This window comes from Equus przewalskii, chromosome 25 (assembly GCF_037783145.1).
Source record: "Equus przewalskii isolate Varuska chromosome 25, EquPr2, whole genome shotgun sequence".
In the NCBI taxonomy this organism is placed as follows: Eukaryota; Metazoa; Chordata; class Mammalia; order Perissodactyla; family Equidae; genus Equus; species Equus przewalskii.
In genome coordinates, this window is record NC_091855.1 from 15,007,698 (window position 1) to 15,033,032 (window position 25,335).

At 53.8% G+C, this 25,335-nt stretch overlaps 1 protein-coding gene across 2 annotated transcripts in view; it reads left to right on the forward strand.

Annotated features, from left to right (window-relative positions):
• The window catches only part of GALNT16 (polypeptide N-acetylgalactosaminyltransferase 16), an 87,720-nt gene that overhangs the window by 54,302 nt on the left and 8,083 nt on the right, over nt 1–25,335 (forward strand). For both annotated transcript variants that reach the window (XM_070594135.1, XM_070594134.1), the window contains 11 exons: nt 1,412–1,569; nt 5,426–5,524; nt 6,474–6,541; nt 7,081–7,146; nt 9,196–9,317; nt 11,589–11,676; nt 13,143–13,227; nt 13,511–13,614; nt 18,588–18,714; nt 20,034–20,126; nt 21,556–21,639. In XM_070594135.1, the coding sequence (XP_070450236.1) occupies nt 1,412–1,569; nt 5,426–5,524; nt 6,474–6,541; nt 7,081–7,146; nt 9,196–9,317; nt 11,589–11,676; nt 13,143–13,227; nt 13,511–13,614; nt 18,588–18,714; nt 20,034–20,126; nt 21,556–21,639 (1,094 nt within the window). The remainder of the gene's footprint in view (nt 1–1,411; nt 1,570–5,425; nt 5,525–6,473; nt 6,542–7,080; nt 7,147–9,195; nt 9,318–11,588; nt 11,677–13,142; nt 13,228–13,510; nt 13,615–18,587; nt 18,715–20,033; nt 20,127–21,555; nt 21,640–25,335) is intronic.

Sequence of the window (25,335 nt, forward strand, 5' to 3'; positions counted from 1 at the left end):
GCATTTTGAGTCCACTCAGGAGTGGCTCTGCCACATCTGTTCAGTCCCTGGCATGGCACCAACTCACACTATCACAGTGCGGCAGCCTCAGCCTTTGTCACCATCCTGAGCATAGACTCCCTGAGCATCTATGTGTAGCATGGGGCTGGGCTCATGGACACTGGGAAATCTCTCTCACTGGCTCTGACCTCAGGGAGCTCAGGGACCGGCTCCTAGGAGGGGATATAACCGGAGGCAGGAACACTACGGAGTAGCCTTCTGCATTTCTGTCCCGTGAGGTTGGGAGCTAGGCTCTCAGGGAACATATTCCCCAGCAACACCCAACACAGGGCCCTCTCCCATAAGGCCAGCTGCCTTCCTGGGACCATCCCTCTCAGGACCAGGTCTGTGACAGAGTCCTCGTGTGGCAGTTCCTGCCTTCCTGCTGTCTCTGGGGGCCTGCAGCTCCAGCCCGGTGGCTGGTCAGGTGGAAGGGTTGGGATCGCAATGCTCTCACAGTTGACGGTATTTCAAGGCACTCTGGAGAACCTCCGGCCAGTAGTTTGGTTCAAATAATGAGATGTCGGGATCCATCTATGCATCCATTCATCTCAGATGTGTCCTTCCCCAGTGTCTCTCATGGGGGGAATCTGGGAGCACAGAGTAGGGTGTGGCTAAGAGGAGGGAGGCTGGGCTACAGCATCAGTCATCCATCACTCCCCAGCACTTAGCACCAGTGGGCCCAAGGTCTGACGTGGGGCTATTGCAGCAGCAAGCACGAGTCCCAGAGAAGATGCATCATTGTCCGTGCATTTGAGTTCTGGCAGCTCTGGCATCAGCCTGCAACGGCCTGCTTGTCCTCATGGGTATCCTCTGTGCAGTGGCTTGTCTAAGCCCTGGGTGTTTTACTGATCAGGCACCTCCCACATGCCTAGCCTAGCGTCAGGCTCAATTTCATCCCTAGGAGACTGTCGATCTGCGGGTTGCTTGGTGACCTCCAGCCTGGTTGGCGGTCCCCTCAGGACCTTGGGTCTCCAGGAGCCATCCTTTCCATATCCAGCAAAGAATATGGGCTTCAGGGTCAGAACAAACAGTTTGAATCCAGAAGCTGCAACTTACTAGCTCTGACCTTGAGCTGTTTTTTTTTAAATAGACTTTATTTTTTTAGAACACTTTTAAGGACACAGCATTGAGCAGAAAATACAGAGAGTTCCCATGTACGGTCTGCCCCCACACATCTGGGTACTGTTTTTAACTTCTTGAGCCTCAGTTTCCTCATCTGTGCAGTGGGGGAATGACGATCTCTGCTCACAGAGCTGGGGAAGGTACAAACGAGGTGCACAGTTGGCTCCCGCCTGGCAGTAAGTGCTTACACATGGTGGCTACTTTATCCTCCTGCCTGTGGCCCCTCTGATGCTGACCTTTGTCTCAGGTGACAGGAACACCCTCGAAAGGCTTTGATGAGAAGGCCTACCTGGCGGCCAAGCAGCTGAAGGCTGGAGAGGACCCCTATCGGCAGCACGCCTTCAACCAGCTGGAGAGTGACAAGCTGAGCCCAGACCGGCCCATCCGGGACACCCGCCATTACAGGTGTGGCCTCCATTGTGCCCAGGGAGAGAGAAAGGGGGAGGGAAGGGCCAGTACCAGTTAGCTTGTTTCTCTCAGTCATGTGGATTTAAGAAATGAGGAAGATTTCTTCAGACTCAGTTCAAACCTTCACCTTCAGTGGTTGTCCTGACTCCCTTTATGTCATTGACCTTGGGGGGGCCCTGACAAGGCCAAGGAGACCTCCCAACTGCGGCGAGGGAGGCCCCTCAGCACCTCAGTCTGGAATCCCAGTGAGAGTGACCTGCCAGGGGACCACAGGGAGTCTGAGGGGTGGGCGAGCCGGGCGTTCTTGGTGCCCCACTGGTGGTGCCTGAGGTGAAGGGGGGCCGCCAGCCCTGCCTGTACTGTGCGTCGGTGGACTGCTGTGCACTGTGCGCTGCCACACTGGATCCCCCCCCCCCTTTTTGTTTAAGATTGGCACCTGAGCTAACAACTGTTGCCAATCTTCTTCTTTTTTTTTCTTCTTCTCCCCAAAGCCCCCAGTACATAGTTGTGTATTCCAGTTTGAGTGCCTCTGGTTGTGCTATGTGGGACACCACCTCAGCGTGGCCTGATGAGTGGTATCATGTCCGTGCCCGGGATCCAAACCAGCGAAACCCTGGGCTGCTGAAACCCTGGGCCACCGAAGCAGAGTGTGCAAACTTAACCACTTGGCTCCGAGGCCGGCCCCTGACATCCCTTTCCTTCCTCTCTTCCCACTCTACTGCCCCTGCTTTTTCAGCAACTCCCAGAAATGCTTCCCAGTCTTGCTCTTAGTTATCCCAGTGAGAACTAAGGAGAGGCCCTAGACCAGGGTCAAGGACGCCTTCCACACTATTCCCAGCTCTGACTGTGCTCAGTGTGAGTGGCTGACCTTGGGCACGTCATCAACCCCCCTCCTGGGTTCAGGCCCTTGTTGTCTCCCATCTAAGTTATACGGGTCGCCACATCCAGTCTCTGCTCTGCCTGCCCCTCCTACTGGAACAGTCTCAGCTCCTCACCCTGAAGTGCAAGCGGCCCCTTCCCCTCTGAGGCCCTGCTCCTCTTCCCCTAGCACGTCATGCTCCTGCAGTCCTATACTGCTCCTGCCTCCCTCCTTGTTTTTACCCCGCTGTTTCCTCTGCCTGAACCCCCCTCCCCAACACACACACCTTCACCACTCCTCTCAGTGTCCTCTCCTCGGGGGAAGGCTCCTTGCCAGCCTAGGCTGGTTTGGGGGCCTCCTCTGCGCTCCATGCAGACATCTAACAGGGCAATGAGGGGCTGTGGGAGCTGACCCACCCATCTACCTGCAGCTTTGAATGGTCAACATGGGCGGTGTTGGCTCCAGCTATGGACCCAGCGCTGGGCTGGTCCTGGTTTGAGGGTAGATGAGAATGACTGGGGTCAAGATTGCTTTTCCTTCTGACGCAGCTACTCCGCAGCACAAAAGATGTATGTGAGATAAAGGTCTGCTTCTAGCACTTTCCCTGTCACTCATGGAGTTGTGCCTGAACTCCAGTGGGCTTGACAGCCTGTGCAAGGCGAGATGGACGTGCTGTTGGGGGAGTCCTAGACTGTCCTCACTGTCCTGGAAGCCCAGCACCGTCAGCCTCCAGAGACCACGCATGCTGCTAAATAGGGCGATAATCCTGCTACTCAGGAAGGTCCCACCCAGGTCTAATGGCCAGTTCCGGCCTTGGAAATTCTTTCTCAGTCAGTCCGGGGGCAGTCTCCCCTCGTGTCTGCCTGCACTGCGGGGCCTGGGAGGTTATGTCCATACAGCACCACTAGGAGACTTCTCATGGGCAGCCCTACGTGGCCACCTAGACCCCGGGGCCTGGAGGTTCCAAATCTGTGATTCGAGAGGTTGGCCTGGGTCACCTCTGTTCTCACTCCCACCCACCCCAGCTCTGAACCTTCTCAGGTGTTCACCGAAGAACTTGAAGGAAGAGTTCCTCCTGGGGCTCCAGGCATTTTAAAATGAGACTCTTTGGATCCAAGGCAGTGTGGGGTGGTGAGGTAGGCCTCCCCTCCTGCCCCGGAGCTGCTGCCTGGCCCTTTCAGAAGCCCGAGGGGGATCAGGATCTGTGTGTGTGTGTGTGTGTGTGGGCACATGTGTAGGGGGAGCAAAGGAGGTGCTGGCTTTGGTGGGTAGAGGCTCCCATGGTGGAGCTGTGTGTGCTGGGGTGAGGCACACTCTTGCCCTGGGCCCTCCAAACTGCAGCTGCTGCTGGGTTCCAAACTGTCAGGCTAGTTCCTGGTTCAGCCCTCAATCTAGGGAACCCCCATCAAGGGGAGCAAAGAGACCTAAGCTGTGTAAGACAGGCCTACCAGCATCAGAGAGAAAACCCCGCCAGGCCCAGACTTAAAACACAGGCATGGGACACACCTCTTCAGAGGCTCTTGGCTCTTGGGAGCTGGATAAAACCCCGTCATCATAGATATAAACCCCAGAGAAATGCAGAGTGGAAAGGGTTGCAGGGCCGGTGGGGAGGAGGCCAAGTCCGCCCCCGAGATGGGGTGTGGGTAGGTTGGCCACCTTCAGGTGGAGGTTGGGATTGCTATCCAGATTCCCTCCTTCCTGGGCATAAGATGGTTAGAGTTCAAGGACAGAGGCCTGGGGCCTAGAGGTCAGTGCTGGGGGTCTGGGCGCACAGGAGATGGCTGCTTCTGCCAGCATTCCCTGTCTCAGGAGGCCAAGCCCACCCTCACCTCCAATCCACGCAGGAAGATGGTACACACGGCAAGTGGGGCTTCAGGGCAGGGGAGTGGTGGAATGGGGGGGTCAGAGGTGAATTTTTCTTCTCCCCTACATCCTCCCTCAAGGAGAGTTATTTTAAAGCCTCTTAGGATTTCCCCTTGGTGGGGGGAGGTCCCAGGCTGGTGGAACTCTTGCCTGTCTGACCGGGTCTGCTCTGCAGGGCAGGAAATGGGCCTGGGAATTGGGCTGTAAGCTGCTGTCAGTGGAATGAATGCCGAAATGAAAAAATAGTCACTGCTGGAATAGTCAGAGAGCAATTGTAATAAAGAAGATTGCCATGAAAACCAGCTCCGCAGCTGCCTTCGCGCCGGCCCCAGGAGCACGAATAAACGCATTTGCAGAGACGGCAGGGATGAAGGCTGGCGAGAATGGATTGCTTTCATTCCCTTTCCTGAGGAGTGGGGAGCCAGTGGGCCAAAAATGTGTCTGGAGCCGGGAGCACAGAGCTGCCGGGGGAGGAGGGAGGCGGCGGGAGCTGCCTTTGGAGTCTTCTCAGAGGCTTTGTCTCCTCCAGGGGTCCCGGGGCCGGGGAGGAGTGAGCCCGCTCCCCTGCCTGGTGTCACAGCCGGGCTGTCAGTGTTGGACAGTGAGAGGGAGGAACTCCCAGGAAGGCAGGACAGGACACTTCTTCTCCAGATCCGACCAAATGTCATGAGCCAGGAGAAGAGAAGGAAGAAGCGACAGAGTATCAGAGACGAAAGAGAGGCTGTTTTCGCTCTCCTCCCTCCCGCATTTTGCTTCTCATGGCTGCTCCATAGGCAGGGAGTTCTGTCTGTTGGTCCAGGGCTGGATCATGGGGCCTGGTGCTGTGCCTGCACACAGTCGGAGGCCTGCAAATGCTTCAGTGACTGGGGATGCTCTAGGTCTTTGGCAAAGAGTGCCTGGGCCCGGGCAGGTGCCCCCACCTGTGGCTTCCCTCGGAGGACTCCAGGCTGGGTGGCCTGAGTGGGCTGGAGTGTGGGCGTGGAGGGGCAGGGCCCACATCCTGTTTCAGGCTTGGCTTCTCTGTCCCACAGAGGTATTCCAGAGGGACAGCAGGCTGGACAAAAAGAAGCCTCAAGCCTGCCCTCAGGATGCTCCCACAGCTGCCCTCTGACCTCTCTGCTCCCTTCTCAGTTGCCCATCTGTGTCCTACTCTGTGGACCTGCCGGCCACCAGTGTCATCATCACCTTCCACAATGAGGCCCGCTCCACCCTCCTGCGCACGGTGAAGAGGTCAGCCCCGCCTTGGGACCCTCAGCTCAATGGTGCTACTCCCCCAGCCTCGGGGTGATCTGCTCCACCCCTGCAGCGGAGGGCATTGAGATATGGTGCTGCTGTCAGATGCATGAAGACCAGTGACCCTGGGCAGGGGGGTCCTGCCCTTCTGAGAAGCTGGGGCTGATGAATCAGGGTCAGAGAGACCCCAGAAGGCCAGTTGTTAGCAAGATGCCGAGTCAAAAACAAGTTTGGTTCCCCAAGACAAGGGCAGAAATGCCGAGGGAGGCAGGGATAGGCGTGAGGCTTCAGGTGGATGGATGCCAGCCCAGGAGGCCCCGGCTCCTGTGAGTGATTCAGAGAGAGGTGCCCCTTCATCTCCTAAGCTTGGCCCTGTGGTCAAGTTTAATTCCTCCTCACCCCATTTCTTTAATGAACTTAGGTAGGAATAGGATTCAGAAAGGAGTGCCGGTGGTATTCTAGGATTGAAGAAGCTTGGGTTTCCTTTCCCAGAGAGTGGAGGAAGAGGAGGGATGGTGGGAGGGAAAGAGTGGGGGGCTTCCTGAGAACACCACTCCTGAGCCATCAGGCCAGAAGGAGCCTCATTAGCCTTCCAGGCAGAGGGTTCCAGGTCCAGCTTGGGGCTGCCCCGGCAGGGCTGGTTAAGCCTAGGCAGCCAGAGCAGCTGCAGGTCCTGCCCAACAACCAAACTAGAGCAGCCCCCACCCCTGTCTGGAGCGGGTCCCAAGTGCCCGAGGCTCCAGGCAGCAGGGTCAGCGCGTCCTCGGAAGAGCCCGAGGAACACACGGCTCCTCAGCCACAGATCAAGGCCTGGAAGGTTTGCAAGCAGCTGCCTGTGGCCAGTGTGCTGACCCCCAAGCTGGGTGGTGGGGGAGCCCCATGGCAGGGAGAGGTAATTGGAAGGTGGCCCTAAACCTGGCCTCTTCTGTCCCCACCGCTGCTCCAGTGTCCTGAACCGCACTCCCGCCAGCCTGATCCAGGAAATCATTTTAGTGGACGACTTCAGTTCAGACCGTAAGTATCCACCTTCTGCGTTTGCACCCCTCCAAACCCCCATTTCCCCAGAATGCTGAGGCCAGCACTCTTGACCTCTGCCCCCGCCAGGATCTTCAGTCTTTTCTAGGTGCCCTCTCTGGCTCTGCTCGCTGGTGTCAAAGGAGGGGAAAGAGGAGTGTTGCTTTGATGGGACACCAGTGAGATGACATTTAAAAAGATGGAAACAACATCAGCATCGTCCTTAGTTATACAACTGCCGTGTGTAGCTCATCCCTTCAGTCCAGCTCCATGGGTGATAGACGTTGACTGTGCTGGTGCCCTCTGGTGCCCCCTGGGGGTAATGCCATAAGTACAGGCATTCCTCAGAATGGCCTGGCCATGGGGGACCGGGCAATCCTTTGGCCAGTGGAGATGACTATGCTCCTCCATGCCTCCCCAGCCCCGGCCCTTTTCCTGGGCCTGGTATGTGACAGCTCCTGGGCAGTTCCAGTGGCAGCCAAGCCACTTGTGGTCGGATGCCCACATCTGAATGAGCTTGCTTCCTTCTCTCCACTCAGCTGAAGACTGTCTGCTCCTGACCAGGATCCCCAAGGTCAAGTGCCTGCGCAACGACCGGCGGGAAGGTAAGTTCTTGGACCTTGGGTGCTGCTGCAGACCCATTTGGCTCCAGACCTCTGCACCTCCCCACTCCCTTTTGGCGCCACATCATATGAAGCCAGCATGGGGCTGCTGCATCCCTGGTGGCCAGGACCAAGGTCTGTGGAAGGACCCTCCTGCCATCCCAGGTCAGCCCCTGTCGTAACATGACTGGGGTGGCTCTGCTTCAGGAGGCCTGGGTTGTCTCTTCTGGGAATGGGGATAACAATGGTCCCCTTTCTGCCTTGCGCGGCGGTTGTATGGATTACATGGGGTGGACTGAGAGGGCACGCTTTGAGAAAGTCGGTGCTGTCACCTCACTGCCATCAGGAGGTGTTTTGGAGCATCACCCATGGCACAGGGTTGTGCACAGCACTCTAGGGGACACAAAGGAAGCATGAAACGTGGCCCCTGCCCTCGGAGAGCTTATCACGTCCCCAAAGAGTCAGAATCACGGCAGCACGGGCTGGTTATGATCATGTCGGGGTAGAAAGGAGCGGGGGGAGAGGGAGCGCAGGAGAGGAGCCATATCAGGGAGGGGCCTTGCTTGGGTGAGGGGTTGTGGGACAGTGAAGGGGGTCCAGGGAGGGCATCCAGGCTCAGGGACTCTGCAGGCAAAGACCTGGGTCAGGAGGGCACACAGGTAGTGCTGACGGCCCTCTTCCCGAGCGCCCATCCTGAGAGGCGTTCACTTGCCTGCATTCCCACATTCAGGCCTCAGAACAGCAGATAGGGAAACGGGGTTTAAGGAGGTTCAGTAATTTGCCTGGGGTGATGAGTAGAGGAGCCAGGATTCTAACCCAGGGGAGGGGGACCCACCCCAAAGCCCAACCTCTTAACCCCCCTCTACTTATTCTCCTTTCCTAGGACAATCGGGGCCTGGTCAGCAGAGGGAAGGGTGGGTGAGGATAGATGACAGACCACCTTGGAAACCAGAGAAAGGCATTTTGACTTGATAAGGCAGGTAGTAGGGAGCCACTGAAGGTTTGAGACAGGCAGAGAGAGAGGTGATGGACACATTTAGGAAAGACCAATCAGGCCAAGGGGACCTTCAGACTGGAGTGGAAGAGGCCAGAGAGAAATTTCTCCCAAGCACAGGGTTGAAGATGCCTTTAGGCCTGGGGATATAGCGGGAGTGGAAGGAAGGGACAGATGGACTGCTGCACAGATGGGTGGATCAGCAGCAGGACAGCAGCAGGGCACCGGGCAGAGGTGTGGCCAGGGAATTCGCTCCATGAGCCACTTGTATTTCAAGCTCTTAGAGTGAGGCCCTTCCGTCCCCACAGCTCACAGGGCACCGGGGGCTGCTCTGTCGGGAACAGGACCAGCTGGGCCTCCTCGCTCCTGACAAGCAAGTCCCAACCCTGACCATGGGGCTGCCCAAAGCGAGGCCTTCTCTGACGGTCAGTGAGCCGTTGGTGAGCCTGTCAGGGAATGGGGTGGAGGCAGAGCAGAGTCTGCAGGTGGAGGCCTCCTGGGCGCCAGGCTCCCTCGCCGACAGGCAGGGACTATTCTCTCTCTGAATCTTCAGATAAGAAACTGAGGCTCAGAGACGTTAAATAACATGCTTACGGTGAATGAAGGGGCTGACATACTAACTTCCGCCTGTCTTGGTCTAGAAGATTCTCTCCATGTCACACGTGATGGTGCAGCTGGAGGGGGGGACTGCCCTGAGGTTCCCGAGGGGTGGGGGGAAAGGGTTTTAGCTCCTGGTTCTCCTTTGGTACCAAGCCACACTTTATTGCAATTTTCATTCATTAACTCTGACAGTTACTCAGTGTGTCCCCCGAGCCCAGAACAGGGTCTGGCACATGGAGGGCCCTCAGAGAATGACCTTGGAGTAATGATGGTTGATGGGTGGATGAGAGAAAGAAAGTGAAGGAGGGAGGAAATAAACAAATACGAAGCAAAGATCAATCACCATAACTCAGAGGAAACCTCAGCCGCTGAAGGGGCGGAGAGCCCTGAGACTCTGCGGGGCGGCAGGGAGCAAATTGGCTCCATCTGGCACCAGCCTCTGTCCACTCCACTTGTAGGGCTGATCCGGTCCCGAGTTCGGGGGGCAGATGTGGCCACAGCTGCCGTCCTCACCTTTCTGGACAGCCACTGCGAAGTGAACACCGAGTGGCTGCAGCCCATGCTGCAGCGGGTGAAGGAGGTGAGTCTGTCCGTCCCGGGGGAGCTCTGGCCCTCGGGATGTGCCCGCCATGATCTTGGCATGAGGGAGTATGAACAGTCTTTGAAGCTGGGCAGGCAGAGTAGGGAGCCTCAATGGTCTGCTTCCTCCTGAGTGACTTCCCCTCATTGAGCTTTCTCTTCCCAAAATGGGGATGATTGTAATGTTTGTCCCAGCAGGATATTATGAGAATTAAATTGGATGAAAGCCTGGGGGAGATATAAGCTCCTACTGTGAAAAAGGTGTTGTTGTACTCCTCCTGGGGGAGGCAGGGTCCTGTGCTGGGCGGTGGGGGGTGGGGGTGGGGCTCTGGGTCAGCCTAGGCAGCCCGAGAAGGAGGGTGGAGAGGATGGTGTTCTTAAGGAGACATGAGGGAGGCCGTGTGCCTGCTGTTCTCTAGAATGGGGAGGACTGGACAGATGGAGGAAAGGATGAGGCGATTACAACTCAACCATAAAAAGACAAATAACCCAATTTAAAACTGGGCAAAGGATTTGAATGGACATTTCTGCGAGGAATATACACAAATGGCCAATAAGCATATGAAAAGATGCTCAACCTTATTAAGTCATTAGGGAAATGCAAGTCAAAAGCACAATGAGATACCACTTGACACCTACGAGGATGGCGGTAATCAAAAAGATGGACAGTAACAGGTGCTGATGAGGATGTGGAGAAATAGGAGCCTTCGCACACTGCTGGTGGGAATGTCAAATGGTGCAGCCACTTTGGAAAACAGTCTGGCAGGTCCTCAAAAGGTTAAACATAGAGTTAGCATGTGACCAGGCAATTCCACTGCTAGGTATCTACCCAAGAGAGCTGAAAATGTCTGTCCACACAAAAACTTGCGCACGAGTGTTCAGAGCAGTATTATCATAAAAGCCAAAATGTGGAAACAACCCAAATGTCTATCAACTGATGAATGGGCAAACACAATGTGATAGACCCATACAATGGAATATTATTCAGCCATAAAAAGGAACGAACTCCTGATACATGCTACAATGTGGATGAACTTTGAAAATCTTATGCTTAGTGAAAAGCCAGTCACAAAAGGCCACATATTACATGATTTCGTTTATACAAAACATCCAGAAAAAACAAATCCATAGAAATAGGGAGGAGATTAGTGGTTGTCAGGGGCTGGAAGGATGATGGGAATGGGGAGTGATGCTAGTGGGTCCAGGTTTTCTTGTTGGGGTGATGAAAGCATTCTGGAACTAGATAGTGGTGATGGTTGCACAACCTTGTGAATATACTAAAAATCACTGAATTGTACCCTTTAAAATTGTGAATTTTATGGTATGTCAGTTATATCTAATAAAATTGTGATAAAAATGTGAATTACATCTCAGTACAAAAAAGTCTATAAAAAAGATGAGATGAGGCGCCACCGGGCACTGTGAGGAACCGTGGGTGGTCTCCCCTCATCTGCCACGTCCCAGGCTCTTGCGTCGTCCTGAGACGGGGTGTGAACTGAGGGCCAGAGCTGGATTCCAAGTGCAGACCAGAGGATTCTGAGGGTCAGTGCAGAGTGCGGGGAGAGAAGAGAGAAAGATGAGGCTGTGCTCCGTGTCCTCCCTGGAGAGGGATGGAGGGCACGTGGTGTATGATAGAATCCACCGCCACTCCCTCCCCGCTCAAAAAATCTTGAGTAAAATTGACATTCACCACCAACGATTTGGAGGTGGATTTGTGTCTGGGAGGCGATGAAGGGAGTAGTGAGTGGGTGTAGCATGAGAAGAGTGACACTCAGGTTACACAGGGACTGCAGGGTCCCTGCCCTCAAGCTGCTAGTGATCCACTTGGGAAGACTCAACCCAAACATATACAAAGGTGGATGATAATTAATAAGACAACAGTTCAAACCAGCAACAGAAGAGCCACTTCAGGCAGCATATGATTCACTGTCCCAGAAATGGTCTGAACTGTAATTGTGAGAGTAGCTTAAAAGAGGAAGAAATCCTCAGTCTGCAGCAATCAGGGAGGGCTTCCCTGAGGAGCTGAGATCCCAGCAGGGCTCAACGTGATGTGAGAGGAGGAGGCCGGGAGAGCATTGTGTCCAGGGGACCCAGGTGAGACCTTGCAGGAGCCTGGATGTGGTGATGCAGGACAGCTCCCGGGAGCCTGCCATGTCCTGCGGGCAGTGCTGAGTGCCCCATGCCTTGGAGAGAACTGCTTCCCAGAGCTGGCAGCTGGGCCTTTTCTCGCAGAGTCCCTGGCCTCGCCCCATTCTCGTGTTTCCTCTCCTAGGACCACACCCGCGTGGTGAGCCCCATCATCGATGTCATCAGTCTGGACAATTTTGCCTATCTTGCCGCGTCCGCGGATCTTCGCGGAGGTGGGTCCGGCTCCCAGGGGAGGGGCTCTAGACCTGAAAGGAGGCAGGGGAGGGCAGGCAAAAGCCCCAGCGTAGTGCTCTTCTTCCCGGCCTTGCCAGAGCGTCTCATGTCTCTTCACCTCCAGGAAATGAAAAGGGATTGTGTAGAGCCCTGAGGTTGGGGACAAAGGGCCAGCGCTGGCAGTTGCAGGCTCCTGGCACAATCAGTGGCAGAACCAAGCTAGTCTCTCGTCTTTCCCTCCCCTCAAACCTTGACACACCCTTTCCTAATGCTGCCAGCCCAGGGACCTGGCCACAAGTCCTGGGAGGAGGACAGGACGTGACAGCCATCTTGGGGGTGGGGAGGGGCCCCCAACCTTGCATGAATTCCTCGCAGGTACACCTGGATGGTCTAGACCCAGGCTCTCTCACACGTGGCTATTGAGCTCATGAAACATGAGCAGTCTGAATTGAGATGTGCTGTAGGTATAAAATACACAACAGCTTTCCAAGACTTAGTAGGAAAGAATGGAACATATCTCATTAGTAATTTTTTATATTGATTACATATCAAAATGACAATATTTTGGTATATTGTGTTAAAATATAGTATTCAAATTAAATTCATATGTTCTTCTTACTTTTTGATGTAGCTTGCATTCCATTTCTTTTGGTCACCTCCGGTCTAGACTTTAGAACCGTGCTGTCCAATAAAGTAGACAATAGCCACATTTGGCTATTTAAATTTAAATGAATTAAAATTAAATAAAATTGAAAATGCAGTTACTTGCACTAGCCACATTTCAAGAGCACAGTAGCCACACGTGGCTAGCACCTACCATCTTGGACAATGCAGATACAGAGCATTTCTATCACTGCAGACAGTCCCGTTGGGACAGGCTGCTCCAGAGAATCTGTTGCTGGGAGCTGGCAGGCAGGGTGGATTTCCTATTCAGGGCTCAGACTTCCAATAAATGGACACAGCCATTAGTTAGCTCTTGGGGTTGAGTGGGATTCCGAAGGGAACCAGGCATTTCCCCTTTGGGAAATCACCTCAGGGCCTTTGCACTTGCTGTGACCCCCCACACACCCCAAATTCCTTTTTCTCAGATATCTGCATGGATCAGTCCTTCATTCAGGTCTCTACTCAAATGTCACCCCATCGGAGAGCCTTCCCTGACTACCCTTACTAGAGTAGCAAGAACACTCTTCATTTCTTTTCTTTTCTTTAAGCACTTTTCACCCCAACGGACATATGCTCTGTTTATTGATTTATCTTTGTAGTCGCTGTCTTACTCAGTAGATTGAAACAATGAGGGCAGGGACCCACCTCTCTCTGAATGAAGGCATGACCGCGTGACTTGCCCAGGGCCGTGTTCGAGCTGGCCTCTGACCAGGGGAGACTCTGAGGGGTGTCAGAATGAGGGGGCAGCAGTTCCCTGTGGGCTCTGCCCTGAGTCCCGTCCTCACCCTGCTCTGTCCCTTAGGATTCGACTGGAGCCTGCATTTCAAGTGGGAGCAGATCCCTCTTGAGCAGAAGATTGCCCGGACAGACCCCACCAAGCCCATAAGGTCAGGGCCGCTGTGGGCTCTGGGGAGACCCCTTCCTTTCCTGGGTCCGGGGCCTGGGAGGCTGCTGGGGGGCTGTTTCAGTCGCCAGGGCTCCTGAGGGTGCACCATCTACGTACTGACTCTGTTCTGGGCCCCAGGGCAGAGAGGACAGAGGCAGGGAGCTGGCCAGACAGCCTGCCCCAGTGACTCTGAGCAGAGGATTCTGGAAGGAGGCACTGGGGCCGTCTGGAGCCGCTCCCAGCCTTTAAGCACATGTATTGCTCTTTCTTCTCCTTGCTCCCAGGACGCCTGTCATAGCCGGAGGAATCTTCGTGATTGACAAGTCCTGGTTTAACCACTTGGGAAAGTATGATGCCCAGATGGACATCTGGGGGGGAGAGAATTTTGGTAAGTTGGGAAATAATAATAACAGCAACAACAGTAGTAATAATAATTCATAACCCTGATTGAGCCCTTTCTCTGTGTAAGGCCCTGTTCTAAGGACTTCATACATATTAACTCATTTTATCCTCACAAAGACTCGCTGAGGAAAGTACTATATATCTCTACATTTTGCTGATAAAGAAATTGAGGCACAGAGAGGTTAAGTAGTTTGTCTAGAGCCACACAGCTAGTAAACAAAGAGATTTAGGTGGCCAGGTGGAGCCTGTGGCCCCACAGCTAGACGTGTATGTGGAAGAACATAGACTGTATCATGGACCTCGGCTTAAACATGTGGCTGCTTCCCTACCAGAAAGGCTGGGGGGTTGGTGTGGGAGAGGGTCGTGGTTAAATGTAAGTCATGGGGTCAGAGGGCCTGGGGGCAAATCCTGGCCCTTCCACCTACAAGCTATTTGGCCCTGGGCAGGTAAAAGCCGCCCTAAGCCTCAGTTTCCCCAAGAGGCTGTTACGAGTACTGAGTGAGATGATGGTTAGAACGCAAGGCGCAGAGCTGGTGGCCTTTGTTGTGACTGTGAGGCCGGAGGAAGGAAAGGGAGGAGGCCAGTGAGGCCCCAGGGTCGCTGGCACGGTTCAGGCCAGATAAAGGCCGGATACAGATGAAGCACCCAACACGGGTAATTTAATGAGGTTTGTTTTAACATGGTGTGGCCTCTAACAAGGGGGCCTATTCACATGGTGCGGGCAGGACATCAGGAGCCACAAGGGATGGTTTAGTCCTGGGCTGTTGACTGCTGGGAGGCGCACCCACTGGTAGGGAGCGTCCCCGGACAGGAGCTGTGGTCTTGGGGCACCTGCAGCCAGCCCTCAGCACCCAGGTGGAGGGTGTTAAACACCCACCCTCACTCTCCCGCTCTATCTCCTGCTGCTGCCTGTGCTGCCGGACCTGTCAGCCTGCAGGAAGGGAGTGGGAGGCCCAGCCATGCAGGCAGCCTCCCGGACAAGGAGCAGGACGGGCGGGCGGGGTGGGGAAGGGCGGCGAGCAGCCGGGGGGTCTCTAGGAGCGCCGGCAGCTGCTCTGAGGCCTGTTCCTGCCCTTTGCAGTGGGCCCAGTCCTTTGCAGAGCCCCTTCCCACTGTTTCTTTTTTCATCCTGACCAGGTTCCCCGTGAACTAAATAGGGCCGGTGGTATCTCACCCATTTGACGGGTAGGGAAACTGAGGTGGACGCTGCCTTCCAGATTTCGGCAGGAGACTCCATGCTGACGGGAGTGTGTGGTGCCTTTCCCAGAGCCACTGACGTGTTGTGAGGGGCGACCAGTCAGCTTCTGTGGGTCCGAGGTGTGAGAAGCTGGGCTTTCTCTCCCCATCAGGACACAGATGAGCTGTGGGGCTTAAAATAGGCCTGATTCCAACTCAAAGCCAACCGGTGTGGAACAGGCATGAGATTTCCTCCCCTTTGTAACTCACTCTTGGAAACCGGTTCCAGCAGGCATTCGGAGGAGTGAATTCTGGGAACAGAGCGGGGGGAGGGAGGGGGGATGGCGGGGAGTGCTCCCTCCATTCCGACCTTCTTTCAGGCGTTCTGGGCCTACGGGACCTCCTGTGTGCTTGCTCTTGGCCTGAAGGGGGCTTGGGCAAAGCCGGTTTCCTGTAGACTCCGGACTGGGAAACCCACGGTCTCTCCTGCATCCAGAGGCGTTTCTTTTTTCTTTTGTTTTAGGCTGGGGACTGACAGAGAAACAAGTGAATGATCAAATAGCTAACTTCAAACTTTGCCTGAGGCAAGGGCCCAGGGGTTGGGCAACTTGAAAGGCAAACTGGAGAGAGGTTCTGGGGAGGGTTTTGTTTCTTGGAAGAAATTCAAAGAAATTTCTAGGCTAGCCACGGTGCTCACGTTCAGCTTTGAGCCCGGAGACTCCTGCGGCTGGTGGATGTGGGCCTTCCATTTCATCCCTTTGTTGAAGGAAGAGAGATGCCCATGCTGAACTCTTGCCTGTGTCCCCGCCAGAGAACCACACTCGGGAGCCCAGAGCCCACCTTGAGTGGGGTTGCAAACGTGAAAGCCTTGGGATTCATGTTAGGCAGTCAGATGCTGTCACTCCTCTGCTCAAGACCCCACAGGGGCTCTCAGTCACTCAGCAAAACCCAAAGTCCTTCCACCACCTGCCCTTCCCCCACGAGCACATGCCACCAGCTCTGCCCTCGGCTCCGGCCTCCCTCCGCCTCCCTCACTCTGCCTCCTTGCTGCACCTTGACCTTGTCGGCCTCACTCCTGATGCGGGATCGGTGAGCCGAGGAGTCGAAAGAAAGATTTCTTAGACTCTCAAGATCTGGCAGTAGTGCTCCTTTATTTAGAAAATAGTGTGGAATAGCATGGGGACAGGACCCATGGGCAGTCAGAGCTTCTGCTGCTGCCGCTTCTGCTGCCCCCGCTGGCATGGGGACAGAGCCCATGGGCAGGCAGAGCCGCTGCTGCTGCCCCCGCTGGCATGGGGACAGGATCCATGGGCAGGCAGAGCTGGTGCGTGGGGACAGGACCCACGGGCAGTCAGAGCTCCTGCTGCTGCCGCTGCTGCTGCTGCTGCCCCGAACTGAGGGTTAGGGCCAAATTTAAGGCATAGGTATGTGAGTTATCTCTTTACAAGACAAAGAATATGTAAAAAAGTTAAAATGGTAGATAAGAATCAAACCGGATTGAGTAAATGGCAGAAGTCACCGCTTGAATTTTATCCTTGGCTAAAGACAAAGGAGGATCTGTGGGGGGGAGGGTCAGTTACATGAGGTTGCCAGACAGTAACCAACTTAAGTTCTTGCCTCTGGCATTGACCAAGAGCCTCTAGAGATAAGACCATCCCCCCTCTTCCTGGCACAGAGAGGGAGGCATCTTCACAGATAGAGGTTTCCCTTAGAAATGTAAATGTTTCCCAACAAAGGGGCAAACAAATTCCACTCCTTGGAGCCTGAATCTCATCTGTAGCTTTAAAACTAACCAGCCTAAAAATCCTCATCATAAGCCATTTTAAAATTAAGCAGCCTAAAAATCCTCATCAACTCCTATTTCTAGTCTTTCCCCCTGCTGATCCCTCTGCCGGAACGCTCCTCCTCAACAGCCACACGACTTGCTTCCTCGCCTCCCTCAGGTCTTAGCTCAAATGTCCCTTTTGAGTGAGGACTTCCCTAATCAGCCTAATTAAAATTCTACCCTCCCTAAATCCCCTTGCCCTCATCACTCAGTTCCCTGCTTCCTTTCTCTCCACTGCACTTACTGCCATCTGATAGACGACATATTCCACTCATTTTCTTATCCACTTGTATTTTGTTTATTTTACTGAGTTTCTGTCTCCTCCCTCTAGAGTGGAAGGGGTTCTAGGACAGTGTGTGACACATAACAAATAGGTGCTCAATAAAAATTTGCTGAATGAACTAAAGAAAACAGTGAGGCTTGCTGGACATGGCGTGACCTTTACGTTGCAGTTCCGCAGCTGAGGGTTTGGGTGGCCTTGGGGAGGTTAGTTAACGTCTTTGAGCTTCACAGTCCTTACTACAGACGTCGGGGTAACGATCCCAACTTCATGTGGTCGCCGTGAGGATTAGGCATCAGCTGCAAAGGGCATGGCCCATAGCAAGTGCTCAGTAAGTGGATGATGGTTCCTGCTACTGTTATTGCCGTTGGTGATAATAGCGGCAATGATTAATAATAGCATGACAGTTTGGGCGGAGTGGGATGAAGTGACTTACTAGCATGACAAAGTTAGTCGGGCAGAAATGGAACCAGAATGCAGACCTTCTGGCCCAGCTGCAGAGCTCTGACCCGGAGAAGGGGCCAAGGCCTGGCCATTTGCAGGCAGACCTGGGGAAGCCAGGAACAGAGCCACGCTGGGTGTGGGTCCAGATGCCCAATGTCCAGTCCTGGCCCCAGCCCACATCTGGAAGTCACCTGGTGCACACAGCCTGGCCAGAAGGTGGGCGTGAGTCCTGCTGCCTCCACTCCCTGCTTTGCTAGTCCCTGGGAGGGCCCCGAGCAGCTGTGCCCCCAGGCCTGGCCAGGGACCACGAGTGTCCTTATGGCCAGCTGGGGAGTGGGAAGAAGGACCGAGGCAGAACTCATGAGAAAACGGTCTTTTGTTTTTTGATTGAAAACAAAAAAAACAAGGGTTATGGATTTTCTGGCGCTGGAAGGAGATGTTTTAATATCACATGGTGTCCAACTGTAGGGTTAATTTGGGAGAAAGTAGGAAACCAGAAGAGATTGAGGGTCAGCCAGCTGCAGGTGGGTCCTTGCCAGAAGTGATGATGGTGAGTGGAGACCAGAGTGGGCGACCTGTGAGGGCCCCCCGGAAGCAGAACGGCCACTTCTTGCATCTCGCAACACTACTAGGGACCACAGTCACTTGCAAATGCTCATTCAGCATCACCACCGCCATCCGAAGGAAGCATGTCTCAGGAAGGCCAGTGGTAGCCTGTAAATGGAGACCACCTGGGCCAAAAGGGGGGTCTGGGACCAGCTAGAAAGATGCCAGCTGGAGCGGCCTGTGGCTTGGTGGGTGGGTGGTTTTCCAGCCTCTCGGGTGCCTGGAGCTGACTGACGAGCAGATGTTTCTTCCTGAGCTTATGTCTGGTTAGGGCTTTCTGGACAGAGGCTGGAAATGCTGCCGCCATTTGATTCAGTTTTCCTTCTTGTGATCTTGGGGTTCCTTCAAAACTTTCCTCACTGCTCTCCCAGGGCTCAGATGTGAGGAGTGTGTGTGTGGGGTGTGTGTGGTGTGTGTGGAGGGTGTGTGTGTGCACATGCATGGAGTGAGCAGTTAGGAACATGGGCAAGGAGCGGGTGCACCCTGTGTGAACAGGCCCAGGATCTCCAACCCCAGCATGCGCCTCCAAGGAGACACCAAAGGCAGGGGAATCCAGCTCCTCCCCAGCTTCGCTCAGTGGGCACTTGCCTAGGGGCTCGTCCCCTCCTGACGCTGCCATCTCCTGCAGAGCTCTCCTTCAGGGTGTGGATGTGCGGTGGGAGCTTGGAGATCGTGCCCTGCAGCCGGGTGGGCCACGTCTTCAGGAAGCGGCACCCCTACAACTTCCCTGAGGGCAATGCTCTCACCTACATCAGGTAGGTCACAGTGCAGAGAGCACCGGGCTAGGAGCTAGGACACCCCGGTTCCAGACCCAGGCCCATCAGCTCATATGACCTCTCTGGGCCTGTTCTCCATTTCCCCCCACCCCATTCTGGGATTCCAGGTACTGTCAGGGATGGAAGGATGAAGTTGGGAGTGTTGCCACCAGGCCTCTCTTGTCTTGACTCTCTTTGTCCATGAGGGTCTTGGAAAACTGGCCAAATGACCCGCTAGGGGCTGTCCTTCCCTCACGGCCCCAAGGACTGGTCCTGGATGCCAGGTCCCAACCCTGACTTGGTCTGTGTCTGGATATCCATGTCCCAAGCCACTGGGCGGGCATGCTCGGTCTCGAGGGGCCGTGGGCCAGGTCCTAGAAGACCCCACCAACCCTGTGACCCATTCTCCTGACAGAGGCATCGGGGGGTGGGGGGCGGAGGAGTGTCGTGAGCGCCCCCAACAAGGACGAGCTTCTCACCAGGCCCTTGCTCCCTTGTGCAGCAGCACCCTCAGTCTAGCTCCCTGAACGGCCTGCCGTTTTGTTTTGCTTCCCCCACCCCATTTTTATTGTCTTTATAATTATAAAAATAATACATGTTCACTGTAAAACTTCAAGCTGTATCAATATATATAATATATACATATCTGTACGTATATTATATTTTTTACTCTTTATATCATATATAGAGAAAAAAGTGAAAGTCCCTTTTACCCAGTCTTACTCCTATCCCACTTGTTTCTCGAAAAGTAACTACTGTTAATAGATTTCTGATCCCTCATGTCAGGGCTTTTAATTCATTTTCTTGTATACAGTTTATGTACAAAGACATACACACACCATGTGTTTGAGTTTGTGATTTTATATAAATGGGGTCATGCTGCGTGATTTTCTGCCACTCAACACCAAATTATAGACATCCTTCCATGTCAGTAACCATGGTGTTCTTTTTCAAGGCTGCCTAGTACTCCCTTGTGTGGAAGGAGTTCATTATTCTCCTCTTGATGGGCATTTAGGTCATCGCCAATGTTTTATTAAATAAATATTCTTGTACACGTCCTTTTTGCCCACATGCTGGTATTTTGGTAAAATAGATTCCTTGAAGTAGAGTGTCAGAGAGTATACATACCTACAGAGTTGATGGATATTGACAGATTGCCCTCCAAAAAGACTGTCCTTGTTTATCCCACCCCAATCAGTATTGCTTTGCATACACTCCCGGGATTCTCATCGCCCTGTACTGCCCAGAGCTGGTCTGACCCTGGTCCTAACTCTGTCACCACCCTGGTGACCTTATTTTGCTCCGTCCTCTCCTTTCAGGAATACCAAGCGCACTGCAGAGGTGTGGATGGATGAATACAAGCAATATTACTACGAGGCCCGGCCCTCGGCCATCGGGAAGGCCTTCGGCAGGTGGGCCCCACCATCAGCCCTGGTTCCTCCCTCCCCCGTGTTAGCACAACCTTAGCAAACACAAGATGATGTGTGCGCCAGGGAAGCGCTCCCAGTCTCCTTAGTAACTGCGCCTCCTGCCGCCCCCGGCTCTTCCGGCCTGCCTGGTGGGGTGTGCAATGCGGAGACAAGACCCTGGGCCTTGAAGGATGTGCAGCCTCATGGGGAGAAATAGCCGAGGGGGTGCACTTATGAAAAAGGGTCCACAAGCTGCCTGCAGGAAAAGGGACATCTGTGGGAGTGCTGAGCGCGGGCTGTCTGCAGGAAACACTTGGGGCTTTGTGTGCCCCATGCTGATCAACATCTGACTGTGCTCTGTTAGCCTGTTTTCCCCTCCTGGGCTGGTCTGACTGCAGTCTAGGTAAGCATTTTCAAAATGCAGATTGGTTGTGAAATCAATTTAGTGTGTCGTGACCAGCATTTTACAAAAATGCTGGAGAGAACTAGAACACTCGAGATTAGTACAGAACAGAATAGAAAACAATAGTTGATTGCAATTAAGGATAAGTACTGTTTTGTGAAACTCTCATTTCGGTCATATGTGTACGTGTGTGTAGCTATGTATACACGCGGGTGTCCTTGATCACAATGTAAGACGTATTTATTTCTTAGGGTTGTGGTCAGAAAAGTTTGAAAACATTGTTAGTGATCATCAGTGAATCCTTCTATATTTACTTATATCTATCCTTTAAAAAAAAAAGTATGTCACTATTTCTTTTAGTGGGGAACTCACATTTCCTGAGGGAGTACTTTCTGCTAGGCACTTACGCCCCTTAATTCATTTCATTCTCACAAAAACCTCCTCAGGTAGGTGGTCATGTCCCTAGTTTACTGGAGAAGAAACGGAAGCCCATGCAGGCGGTGAAGGTCATCTGTCAGTGGTCCTTCGGGTCAGTGCAGCTGAGGAAGGTGGGGAGATCTGACTGGGGTGGCCAGCAGATGCATCAGATGGTTCTTCTTTGCCAGAATTCCTGAAAGCTGTTTAAAGCGTACTTTTCTTGTTAAATCCTTCCTGCTAAACTGGACGGCAGGGAAGGAAAACTTCTAGTTCACGAAGGCTCTGCTCTCCAGGAAAATAGGAACCAGTTCGTGCTATACTAACCGAGGTCTCAGGGAGGGAGGAGCCAGAGGAAAGTGTGGCCCCCTGTGGGCTGGGGGGACCTGACAGGTGAGCAGGAATTTGAGGAGAGAATGAGGAGGAGACCCGGCCTGGAGACCCGGGCTGAACTTGCAGGTCAGAGAATGACTTAAGACAGGGGGGCCAAGGCTCCTGGTCCTGGCCCGCCAGGGATAGGCAGAAAGAGGGGCTGGCCTCCTGGAGCCCTGGGAGGGGCCTCTGCTCTCCTCCCTGGGGCTTCCTCCGACACCTGAGCCTTGCCTCCCCCTTCAGTGTAGCCACGCGGATCGAGCAGAGGAAGAAGATGAGCTGCAAGTCCTTTCGCTGGTACCTGGATAACGTCTACCCAGAGCTCACGTGAGTGCCGCCCTCGCCTGTGTGCTGGCCAGTGGGGGCCGCCAACCTGGGGGACCCCCGCCCTGAGACCTCCCCAGCCCAGCCAGTCTGGCTCTATCTAGCTGTCAGTGTGGATCTCCATGTGAAGGCTCTGGGGGAACCGAGAGGACATTACCAGGAGTTAATAGTGAGGTGTGGGAGGAACCAAATTTTTAACAAACTGGGTCTTCGAGCTAGAAATGGGCGTTGCTCCCTTAGAGAAACGACACTGCCTTATGTGGCAGAGGCCACAGAGATAGTCATCCCCTTTGACTCTGCTCTCTCCCCTCTGGAGTTTGTCCCAAGGAAAAGAAAGCAACCAAAGCAGAAAACTGTTGACAAGTGGATGTTCACCGTAGGCTTCTCTCTGCTGTGAAAAATCGAGAAACGACTAACAGCAGGGACTGGTGCCGAGAATCACGATACATCGATCTGAGCAAATGTTATGCGTCCAATAATATAATCATGAGGCTGTGAAAAAACGTGGAGAGATGCTGGCTCTGGCAAATGAGGACACACCTGCCCTTGGTGTATGTACTAGAGAGGCAGTGACATGTGAGTGTATTGCGCTCCGGGCCTGGAGTCACAGCCACAACGGCTGGCATGGTGCACAGAGGATTCTTACTTCAAAATCCTTCCCAGAGTCTTGGCTACATCCACAGCTTGTTTCCTCACCTCCTTCAGGTCTGGCTCGTGTCCCCTTCTGGGGCATTTGCAGACACCCCATTCCACGTCCCTCTGTGGCCTCCTCATCATCTAGCATATTTGTGGCCAGTTAATTTTGTTGTAGTCTCCCCGCCAGGACAGTAGCTCTGCGAGGGGAGAGGCGTGTGTCTGGTTGGTCGCTGCTGCACCTCTAGCCCCTAGAAGGCGCCTGTCCCAAACGGGTGCTCCGGGCGTGTTTTTGACTGAGTGAACTGCACAGTCAACAAGCCTCGGGAGTAACGTGTAAATTGGCACCCTCCCTTCTCTAGCTGTCCCCCCGGTGAACGGGTGACCCACTGTTGCCAGCTTTCTCCCAAGGATGCCCCCGTGGCTTCCAGAACACGGCGCCCCTCAGAGCCTTCATGTCCTCGAAGGAGGCAAATCTTGGGCCTCTGAGGGCAGATTTGATTTTTGGAAAACAGCCAAAGTTAGGTTGTAGCCAAGAAGTTAGATGATTAACCCAGAGAGCACAATCCTGGGTCCCAAATGCAGCGTGACAAGGCTGACACAAGTGACAAGAATAAACTGACTCTGGGAGCAATTTTCAAGGAATTCCTAAACAGTTTGAACAACGGCAGCATCCTTGAAGAAAGGTGGCCGTCTGGATAACCAGCTCCCCAGACGAGAGCCATGAAGAGAAGAGCGTTAGTGTATAAAAGTGTGATAAATGGACAGTTTCCTCAAGTGGCCACTTTGAAGGGGACAGTTTCATCCAGACGTGACAGTTCTGGGGAAAGCAGTCATTTCTTTACACTCTGTCAGAGTTCATACAACATTCTGATGGAGCCAGGGACTCTAGGCCTCGGGCGGGAGCTGGGAAGCCGTGGGAGGTGCTGGGGAGGACGGGGAAGGTGGCTTCCTCTCCCCTCCTCAGTCCCCACGCACAGTGTCCCATGTCACCCCCCGAGGACAAGAGGAAGGAGTGTTTGATAACTGTCAGAAACCCGGATCGACCACAAGACAGGAGACTAGATGAAACCAGCTATGCTGAATGAGGAGCATAAGTCATCATCTGCATCTTCCGTCACTGTGTGGAAGTTAGAAAGAAGGCCTTTTAAGATAGAAACTGCATGCCACCTGCCTATCCAGATTACTCATCCCCAGGGCACCCGTGCATGTTCCGCCTCAGTCCTCAGGGTGAAGGGCCAGGGGTGGATAGGTTGTTGGTTAGAAAGGAGATCTATAGCCCAAATGATACCAACTTTCCTCGAGACAGGGGGTCCTAATAGCTGGCCCACACTTGCAGATGGTCAATGGAGAGACTGAGGAGGCCGAGGGGAGAGGCCTTTGCTTTCCTAAGCCTGTCTGCAATCCTGCCACAGCTCTGCCCCTTATCCAGGTCAGGGTTCTGCAGCTGGCCTCATAAATAAATAAAAGCTAATTTATTGCTTTTATTATGATGGTCAGGAACAGTTGTGGAGGCTGTGCATTGCACAAGCCCACCACATTTGCAAGGTGCTAGTCACATAGTAGATATTACACATTTATTACAACCATTCCTGGCAGATGGCAGTAAAAGTAGTCCTCTAACAAAACCAGTATATGATGACAATTTTCTAACAGATGGAAGTAAATTATCTTGAGGAAGAAGTACCTATTGCTATTTCTATGAAGGTATCTTAAGGGTGAGTGGTGGCCCAGCTTGGAGGAGATCCGCAGAGAAAGACGCAGATGCAGACTTAAGAGAGCTGAGGACAAGCAGGACAGCTTAGCCTGGCTCTGCGGGGAGCTGAGAAAGGGTGGTGATGACGGCCATCCCAGCCGCTCCAGGGCTGCTGCCACACACACACCTCAGGAACTGCATCTGGTCTTGGGATTGCTGCCCGAGCCCCGGGCTTCGCCCCTAGGCATCATGGGCGGGCCTTCAGCGCCAACGGCCATTGCCACACGTGGACAGTGCCCAGCTCACCTCTGAAAGCTGATCACCTTGCACATCTCCCTGAGCAACAGCGGGTAGGAAGAGAATAGAAGGGTCTGGAACAACCCTTGGACTGCACTCCCCAGAGCACAGCTCTCAGCAGGCCCCTGGGTGGAGCAAAGCGGGTGGAGCTGTTGCCTCCTGACACCCTTGCACCCAGCTGGAATTGCAAACTCAGATCCAACAGGGCTCAGACAGGTGATGTAAACAAGCCAAGGTGGGGGGATGAGCAAATATAGGGAGTGGAGGGGACTGTGGCAAACTGGGACGCAAAGCCCCATCCGGGGGCAGCTGCTGCTCACGACAGTGTATCAGTGCCGTGCTGGCAGGCAAGCTCAGTGTGACCTGATCTTCCTATTTTTTCAAGAGAAGCTGGATTCAGATTTTTCTGTGTAAACTTGAAATTTCTAAATACTGCCGACTGATTAAAAGCACCAACAACCACACGGGGCAGGTCAGACATAACATGCAGGGGCCAGACTCAGCGCGGGGGCCGACAGTCTGCGACCTCTGCTCTGGAACCACATGACCTCTCAAGGGGGCTCTGGGGGGCTGCTCTGCTGCCAGGCGGTGGGGGAGAAAGCGAAGGCGTGTCCCCGAGGCTCTGTGGGAGCGGCCGGTCCTAGGGTCCCGGGGGATTCCAACCAGCCTCGAGGAAGGAAGACCTGGTTTGGTCAAGATCCTGCAGGATGTCCCATCAAGGAACGCCAGGACTGCCCTGCTGCCCCCAGCCCTGCCAAGTTCTCTTCCCGACACAGGTAACAGGAGGCAGGTCAGATTCGGCAAGTGGTCAGACTCTAAGCCCTCAGGGTTCCCCATCACCCTCTGTGGGTCCACAATCCCAGACTGTGTACAACCTTCTAAGCCCAGGGATACAAGCCTGCGGCAGCTGGGTGTTACCCACAGGGTAAGACCATGTGTCTTACGTCATTGTGTGTGTGTGTTTAAGCATATTTTCCTGTACATATAAAGTGTCTTAATAATATGGTATTTTGAAACACGCCTATTTTACTTAAGCATGTTGTGAACACTTTCCCAAATTACCAGACATTCTT